Source organism: Grammomys surdaster, unplaced genomic scaffold (assembly GCF_004785775.1).
Source record: "Grammomys surdaster isolate TR1022 unplaced genomic scaffold, NIH_TR_1.0 66, whole genome shotgun sequence".
NCBI classification, from domain to species: Eukaryota; Metazoa; Chordata; class Mammalia; order Rodentia; family Muridae; genus Grammomys; species Grammomys surdaster.
The window spans coordinates 7473681-7483203 of record NW_021604568.1 but is presented as its reverse complement, the minus strand read 5'-3'; the positions used below and the strand labels follow the sequence as shown (position 1 = coordinate 7483203).

The 9523-nt window shown below is 43.2% G+C and overlaps 1 protein-coding gene across 1 annotated transcript in view; it reads left to right on the top strand.

The window, feature by feature from the left end:
• Positions 1-9523, top strand: part of Cfap43 (cilia and flagella associated protein 43) — an 85397-nt gene that overhangs the window by 56082 nt on the left and 19792 nt on the right. The window contains exons 20-24 of the mRNA XM_028776358.1: positions 520-645; positions 2260-2364; positions 3345-3461; positions 5324-5557; positions 8095-8301. Of these exons, the coding sequence (XP_028632191.1) occupies positions 520-645; positions 2260-2364; positions 3345-3461; positions 5324-5557; positions 8095-8301 (789 nt within the window). The remainder of the gene's footprint in view (positions 1-519; positions 646-2259; positions 2365-3344; positions 3462-5323; positions 5558-8094; positions 8302-9523) is intronic.

Here is a 9523-nt window from a genome sequence, read left to right as displayed (position 1 = left end):
CCTCTCCTCTCTGTGGTCTTTCTTCAGACCCCAAGGCCAGAAACCAAAACCCACCTACCTCAATTCTGCCCAGCTATAGGCTGTCGGCATCTTTATTCAACCAATAGTTTTAAACTGAGGAGCAAGGTCACATGGCATCACTTGGTGTACATGAGGACTCCCTCATCCTTGGAGGCAGCCAGACCCTGGAGGCAGCCAGACCTTGAGGCCAGTATTCAGCTTTACAGTGCATAGCAACAATGCATAGCAACAGACCAAACCTCAACACACAAAATCCCTGACTCATTTGCCCAGAGACTATCTAGGTCCAGAGACTAATCCGGTCCGACAGTGATAACTTGTTGTTCTTGGTTTTGTCACTAGATAAATGAATTTCTAAGTATCAATCCTTAAAGGTCGACGACCACAAACAAGCCTGTGACTGAGTTCTTTATCCCAGAGCGTGTTTAGAGAAATACAACAGCTGTTTCATTGGTCAAGTCTTTGCCTGTCATCATCCTTTCTTATTTCAAAATTCAGATTGCAGCAATGATGGAAGAAAATGAAAAGGTGGAAGCCATTGCAAAACTGGATGGGCAGGAGTTTTGCCTGGACGCTGATGAGCTGGAAAGGCTTCACGACGAATGTGAGGAGGAGCTGGCGAAGGTAAGCAAACGCCTCGCTGAAGCCCCTAAGGATGGCATGAAAGACAGGACAACACAAACAAACAAACCAACCCATGATGCTGTCAAAGGCTCTTCCCATGGTATTTTTCCCAAAGCTCTGATCTTTGGAAGAAACACCAGCCCTGGCTTTAGTGGTCCTGAAGGGAATTACTAACAGCTGGCAGCATAAGCCCAGCAAGCTATTAGCAGATTTGGGGGTAGAATATGAGTCCCTAGGAGGAGATGTGGCACCTCCCAATCAGAGGTCTCAGTGCTAAAGAGCCTAGGACTATAGTCACCCTGAGCCACGGGAGTTCCACAACAGAGAAAGACACGAAGCCCAGTCGTGACTATCTGAACACTGTCCTGGGCACCGAATCTAAGAGAGTTGATGGAAGAGTCTCATTGGGGAGATGGAGGGATGAAAGACTGGAACTCAAGTGGACGCTGACAACTGGCATGCCGAGGAAAACTCTGTTAGCCCTTGACTTGATGGATCAGAATGAAAAAGAAAAAGTAAATTGATCAGAAAACAAAATAAATTAAAAAGGAATGTGAAAAAGTTATTCTGAGAGATGATTCTTAGCTAGTTTGGAAATAATCCTGCCAACAAAGTGAAATGCAAGGAAGTTTCTGGAAAGGATCCTAAAGACTAAGGACTGTTTCGGGTCACTTTCATACCATGCTTCCAGGCAGACTCTTAAAATAGGGACACTTAATTGCTTATCTATTAAGGGATATCAGCAGATAAAGCCAGCGAAGTTACACATATGCTTATAAATTTTTGAAAAGTAAATAATCTGCTTCCCTGGATGTGTGTGTTTCTTCTTTATTGTAAACATAAATAATAGAGGAATTAAGTAAAAATTTCTAGACACAACCCACAAATTGGCCCTTTAATGTGTTGACATCACCTAAAAAGTACGAACTTTAGTCTTTGATGAAATGGAAAGACTTGGGGCTTGAAAGTCTTAAAAACAAAACAAAACTAGGTGTAGCTGTCTGTATCTGTAATCCTTGCACTGGAGAGGCTGAGGCAAAACAACCTTGAAACTCAAGCGACCAGCAACCCAGCCTGCTCAGAGAGCCCCAGGACAGTGAAAAGCTGTCTTAAAAGGCAAGCATCCCAAGAAGTGACACTTGAGGTTTTTTTTTTTAGCATGTGTGCACAACACACACACACACACACACACACACACACAGGGCGGGTGGGGAAGAGAGAGGAGAGAGAGAGAGCCCAGGAAGACATGGCTCTTGACTTGACCCAGGTCTATCTAGACCAGCCATCCTGTATCCCTTGCCCCTGGGAGGTGGAGTCTGTCCACACAGCCCCTTTTGCTCATGGATGTGATCTGGCCACCTTTACAGGCATTTGTGTTGACACAGCAGTCTTCAAGGCAGAGAATTTTAAGTCTTGACACAGCCTTAGGGAGCATTGGCAAAATAGGGCTGTGTTATCCACAAGTTCAGCACAGTGTAGGGCAGCTCAAAGTGCAGGAGAATCCTGTAAAAGCACTCTCATTGTGTGGAACAGCCCTGGCTAATCAGGGGCTGATCATGGTGGTGTTTCCTTATGTGGTCATATTTTCACTTTTATCTTTTTCCTTTCTCCAAGATAAGAAAAGATGTGGAGTTGCACAACCTAGCCAAGAGCTACTTAACTGAACTCATCAAGGAGGAGTGCTGGAACTCCATGGCTGTGAAGGGGCGTGCTCTAAAGGTAAGAGACACACAGCCCCGGGCACAGCACCCTGGCTGATGAGGGTGTTCAGAGAAACCTTGGTCACATAACTTTTTTAAAAGTAAAGAAAATCTACTCAGAACAGAACCTTGCTACTCCCTCCACTGAGGTCCACCAGATGTATGACTTTCCACCAGGTGTGTCCCCTTCCACTAGGTGTGTCCCCTTCCACCAGGTGTGTCCCCTTCCTTTAGTTCATTCTTCCCTCTGTTCTGCCTCATGTGCTTTGAAGCCACTACATTTCCAGGTTGTTCTTAGCACACTTTCCTCTGTCCTCTGTGACACCCCTGCATCCTTCTCTCAGGACCTTCTGCCCTAAAAGGCTCTTACTCATGTTCCACAGAGATAAAAGGTAGACAAAAAACACTCTTCACATTTGTACCCCCACTTACCTTCATGTGTTTTAAATCACCGTTCTTTTACCTCTTCATATAGGTTCCACACAGGGCAATCAACCATCAAAGTTTATGCTTATGTCCTTCAATAGCTAATAATAGCACCTTTCTCTCACTCAAATGTGCCTCTCCCTACCTATCCACACTTGGATGATGAAGTTCACACCCACTGTACTTTATGTGCTTGGGTAGCAAGCGTGGTATGTGTGGAGGCAGGCGACTCTATGTTGTCAGGGCTGTCCTGTGTACTGATGGATGCTTTGCAACGTCCTTGGCCTCTGTCTGTTAACATCTCCATACCATTGTAGTAGAAACAGAAGAGGTCAGGAACCGTTCTTGACAATCATTGCCCTACAAAGAACCCTTCACAGCAACATGCTGTTTTAGGCAACGGTTAAGACCGTAAGAACAGCATTGTATCACTTTACTTCAAAGGTGTCAATTTCACTCTTTGCATAATCATCCTTGGGTTAATTTTGGTGAGAGGAAACATCCTTCCTGTTCCCTCAAATTGCCACAAGTACAGAAGAAAATTAACTTACTTCCTCTTGACTTCCACCCGAGTGTTTCCATATACCCTATGTGGTTGACAACTTCCCCATGAAAGAGCGCACGGAAGAAGAGCTGAAGGAGTTGAGTAAAGTTATGCAGCAAAAGAAGATTGAGATAGAGTGTCTTAAGGTACTACTGTAAGTGTGTGTGTGTGTGTGTGTGTGTGTGTGTGTGTGTGTGCACCGGCACACTTATGTGTATGATGTAATTTATTAAGGGTCCCTATACTAGCTAGTTCTATGTCAACTTGACTCAAACTAGAGCCATCAGAAAGAAAGGAACCTCAATTGAGAAAATGTTTTCATAAGATCCAGCTGTAAGACATTTTTTAAAATTAGTGATGGATAAGGGAAGGCCGAGCTCATTGTGGGTGGTGCTATCTCTGGGCTGGTAGCCTAGAGTTCTGTAAGAAAGCAGGCTTAGAAAGATGGAGCAAGCCAGGAAGCAGAACCCCTCCATGGCCTCTGCATGAGCTTCTGCCTCCAGGTTCCTGTGTAAGTTCCTTTCTGGCTTCCTTCAATGATGAACAGTGATGTGGAAGTGTAAACCAAACAAACCCTTTCCTCCCCAAGTTGCTTTGACCATGGTGTTTCACCACAGCACGAGAAATCCTAACTAGGACAGTACCCAACATGTGGATTTCTGCTGAAATAGAATTTAATATTAAATTTGCATATAATATACATTTATATTTCTGGCTAATTTATATACTATATCCTCATGTGATGGTTTGTATATGCTTAGCCCAGGGTGTGGCACTATTAGGAGGTGTGCCCTTGTTGGAATAGGTGTGCCCTTGTTGGAGTAGGTGTGTCACTGTGGGCATAGTCTTTAATACCCTCATCCTAGCTGCCTGGAAGTCAGTCTTCCACTAGCAGCCTTCAGATGAAGATGTAGAACTCTCAGCTCCTCCTGCACCATGCCTGCCTGGACACTTCCATGTTCCCAACTTGATGATAAGGAAATGAATCTCTAAACCTATAAGTCAGACCCAATTAAATATTGTTCTTGGTCGCAGTGTCTGTTCACAGCAGTAAAATCCTAACTAAGACACCTCATAATTATATATTATATCCAAATAATAAAAAAATGGAGTCTATATCTTATATGTTGATTAGTCTTCAAGTGTGAGAATATGCTTTTTAAAAGGGAGATGGGGTGCTGTTCACGTTCTGCTCGAAGGCTGTCTTGGTCTGCAAAGCCCTTCTTTGTCCTCTCCCACATTAAGGACCATGTTTTATGGTCATTGACCAAAAATCAAACTGATTCTATGTTGATGGAATTTATGGTTTTCTTAATGCAATCCAGACTATGATTTTTAAACAACAGTCTCTGACAAAGCAATAAAAAACAATTGTCATAACTTAGTGATGGCCAGAACTTCGCACCCCTCTTTTTCTGAAACATAAAACGAAGGCATACTTAAATTACATTCTCTAATCCCATATGAACAAGTTCCCTGATAAAATATGGGGAGAAAATATTTTCTCATGCTTAAGTACCATGAGAGATTCAGAATATTTACAAGCAGGGATCATTCTGGTACAAAAACGTAAATAATGCGTACTAGCAATAGTCATTTTTATTCTTTTGATTTGCAATGAGTAAGTTTCTGAACTTTAATCTCTCCTGCAGCCATTTCAGCATCCACCACACTGAGCTGAACTGCTGGCAAGATAATTTGACCTCTTTTTTTTTTTTTTAAAGATTTATTTATTTTATGAATGTGAGTACACAGTTGCTGTGATCAGACACACCAGAAGAGGGCATCAGATCCCATTACAGATGGTTGTGAGCCACCATGTGGTTGCTGGGAATTGAACTCAGGACCTCTGGAAGAGCAGTCGGTGCTCTTAACCACTGAGCCATCTCTCCAGCCCGATAATTTGACCTCTTAAAATGATTGCTGAAACAATTAAATCGCCTGAAAATTGTCCCTGGTGGAATTCTAATTGCATAACCTCTGTGTCATCTTTTTCCCTATATTTAAGCTCCGGAAGGAAATTGTAGAGGTCCAGTCTACAGCAGCCACTATGGTTAAAAAGCATCATGAAGAGGAGGAAGAAGAAGAGGAGGATGAAGAAAAAGTAGCAAAAACAACCAGTCTGCCCAATTACCTGCTTGGTAGTTTGAGCACTGATTTTGGGGCAGACACATCTTTGCTGACAAGCCAATTGCAACTTCATTCCAGAGAAGAGAAAATCAACCAAATTATATTGCTTAAAGTGAGTGAATTTCCATTTTTATTTTAAAAACAAAAAGTTTATGACATTCCCCACAAAGTGCCTTCCAAAGGCTCACATTAAAACCTAGCAATAACTACCCTGTATGGTGGCATACACCTTTAATTCCAGCACTTGGGAGGCAGGGACAGACAGATCTCTGTGAACTGGTGGCCAGTCTGGTCTACAGAACAAGTACCGTGACAGCCAGGGCTCTGTTACATAGAGAAATCCTATCTTGAAAAAAAACAACCAACCAAGAAACAAACAAACAAACAAACAAACACCCTAGCAATAACCAAGTTATATCTCTATCTCTTGTAGACAGAGCTTGTGTGCAAAAGTTACTCCAGCTCATTCAAACTGAGCATGATGATACCAAGTTTTCTAGCAAATGTTTTCCCTGATTGATACAATGGTCATTTGGGATAGAACTTTAGTTAGTTCAAAGAAGTGCTTTAACTAAAGATCTGTTCATTTGATATCACTCAGGATCTGTAAGGTCAGAAAGTGATTGCTCATCTGTCTGCTTAACTCAGAGAAATACAATAGCCTCAAAATGAGGTATGAGGTCCCCCTGGCCATAAAATACCACTCCTTGATTTCTGCCAAAACAAGTCAGTCTCAGAACATACTTGAAATGGAGAAGGCTCTTGAATATTTTTTAAATCAACAGCTAAGATAGTAGGTAGTTTGAAATTCCTTTAGATACTCCCGTGCTCACAGGTCCCTCTGCCCTGTCTTCACTTCTGCCCTGTCTTCACTTCCGCCCTGTCTTCACTTCCGTCAGTCTTCAGACTTCAGTTACTGCTCGTCTTTCCATGTTGCTCAGCGCTTGCTTCCTGTAGGCTTCGATTTTTCAAAACTTACTTTAATAAGGGCTCTTAAAGGTTTTAACCCCTTCTAGACCACCACCCACCGGAGGTAGTGGAAAGAAAAGCTTAATATGGCAGAGGGAGACGTAGACCTGTTTAGAAATAGTTCTTTGGGGCAATTCTAATTTTTGTTGTTAGGATATCAGCAGTTTAGTTCACATGAATTAGCAGCAGTAGCTGGATCCACTCACAAACACCACTAATGAATCAACAATGGCCGATAGATCCTGAAGGAACAATGAGGCTCTGCCAATCAGCCTGAGGCCGCTGAAGCAGCCAGAAGCTGCCAGAATATCATCATCAGTTCTTTGGTGCATTTTTCTCTATGAAATCACAATAGTGATCAGCAAAGAACGCAAGGCGAACCCATGCCACAGCACTGTCCACTCTCTGTTGGGTTATATTAATACCCCTTTCAAACATCACATGTCCTCTCAAGCGTATGCTCCAGAAAAACATCACATGCCCTTTTTCCAATCAACTTTCAGAAAAACACCACCTGTCTGTTCTCAGCAAAACATCCTCATAAGACAGCTTCCAGAAAAATATCACATGACACAACCAAGTCTCCAAAGAAACCAGAAATTTATGCATAAGCTTCCAGTCCCTTCCTCCTCCTCCCCCTCCCCCTCCTCCTCCTCCTCCTCCTTCTCCTCCTCCATACCTTGGCACTTCTGTTTATTTACACACAGAGCTGTTTTGTCTGTCACCTTTGATCAGCCTCTGACCCTCTTCCTTTACTATGTATCTATACGGAAGCCATTTGAGCCCAAAATACCTTCTGCTGCTAGATGTTAAATCATTTCCAGACAACTTCAATGGTTTCTTCTTTAATGGGAGAAACTGACAGACTGAACCATGGTTGTAATATAAACAAGAATTTGAGTCAGAGTAGCCACTTTTGAGTTGAACCTTTAGCCCCTGAGTTGAGTTGGGGCAATCTACTTGATCCTTCTGCCGCCATAGCTATTGGCTGACCTAGTCAGTTAACTTGTTTCCTCTTCTAATTGAGAATGACCTAACTCTATAAAGAAGTAGGTGGGCCCAGTGGTCCTTCTCTGCAAGGCTCTCTAAACACCATTGCTTCCTGCATCCACATCTCCTCTATCAAGTTTCCAAGAAAGAAGTGTTGAATCTTGTACATTGCTTTATAAATATTTTATGGTAGATTTTTAAAGACATGCAAAAAGCCGGGCAGTGGTGGCGCACGCCTTTAATCCCAGCACTTGGGAGGCAGAGGCAGGCGGATTTCTGAGTTCGAGGCCAGCCTGGTCTACAGAGTGAGTTCCAGGACACCCAGAACTACACAGAGAAACCGTGTCTCAAAAAAACAAAACAAAACAAAAAAAAGTAGAGAGAATTGTCCAATGAGCTTTGAGTACCCATCAGTCCTTGCCAGCAGACCTGTATATGGAACTACAGCTCACATCTTAGGAAGGAGACCATTGAGGTGTAAATCTTGCTGCTGCCTTAATTCAAACCTGACCACAAACCACCATAGATTTTTAAACCTAGAAATGACTCACTGTAAACACCAGTCTGGGAAGATGAGTTTGACCTTCCTAAATGATAATTTCTGGAATGATCTTAGAGGTATATGGAAATATGTTATCAAAATAAAACCATAAGATACGATGTATTTTCAATAACCTTTTGCTATTTCAGGATATCATTTACAATATAAAAAAGACTTTCAATAGTGAATTTGATGCTGCCTATAAGCAAAAAGAGATCGAAATTGCGCGTGTAAAAGAAAAGAATGTTAGAATTGCAGAAATTATTTCAGACCTGGAATTGGATGAAACAGTCTGGCAACCAGTGTTTGAAGACAGTGAGAAGCCAGAAAGAGCCCTTGTTGTGGAAGATGACGAGGTACAGGCTAGCCATCTTACCCCTTCCCATCTTATCCCTCAGGAGACCTTGCCAGCTCCAGTGTGCCCATCCTCTTCTCTGGACTATTGGAAGTAGCTGCATCAGGCAGCACTAAGCTTCAGGTAGCAAACACAGGTGGCACAAGCATAGGGAGGTTTCTTTTATGAATCCCCCGGATCCAGGGAAGATCCAGACACCAAACCTAGAGGGAGCAAGAGCCCAAGGTTGGACTGTTGTGGGGTATCCAGAAGACTGTCTGCAGCATTAGTTTTTGTGTCTGTGTAGTTTAACCTCCTGTGGAAATTTCCACTTTACATCTCTTCTACTAAAGAGAAAAGCTCACCCGAGTGAGGACACTCTTAGTTCCAACTCTAGGTCTGCCCAAGAAGAAGCCCCTTGGCCCAAATAAGTTCTAAAAGTAGAACCCCAATTAGCTAATGAAGCTAATGGCGACCTAGCCATTCTCTAGGTCATTTGGCACACGATAGGACCCAGGGAAAGGGGATGGCTCTATAGTCTTCAATGTGTCCCACAGAAGCGTAAAGGATAAAAAGCTGCAGTGCTTAGAAAAAGCTATAGATCACCTTTTTAAAGTTAAAAACACAGAGGAAAATACACAAAGGAAAAGTTCTGGTTGTGCGAAATCAACTGATTTGGGGAGGGGGCAAAAGATGACCACACCTAGAAGGAACAATTGTAATCTGTGTTAGGTGCCAGGCACCGTTCTAAGTGTTCAGAAACACCAGAAGGCATCTGTGACTCTCCACGCTTGATCCCCCTTTCACACCTAGAGAGGGTGAAGTGCGGAGAGCTTAAGCACCTTGTGCAGAGTCTCCCAGCTTATGAGTAAGAGCCGAGACTTGAGCACTGTTGTCGTGCTTCCGAGGACAGTCGCTTCCCCCGGCACTCTGCTGTTAATGAGACATTCTCCCATACCTATTGCTGTGAGTCCTGAGTCCTGGAGCTGAGTGACAACTGGCTCTCTGTGGTCCCTGTCTCGGCAGACACTTTTGCAATGCTAATGAAACCCCAGCTCTGTTTGACTTTAGTTCAAAACCATTCCACATTCCAGACAGCAGTTGTTTTGTGAAATCTCTGAAGCCCCTGCTCTTTGGGACCCCTGCACAGGGTACTCACACCACCACTGGGAAGAAAGCCCACAGGCCTTTCTGGACTGTCACTCCCACCTCATTCTTGTCTAGTGAGTTTCCTGTTGCTACAA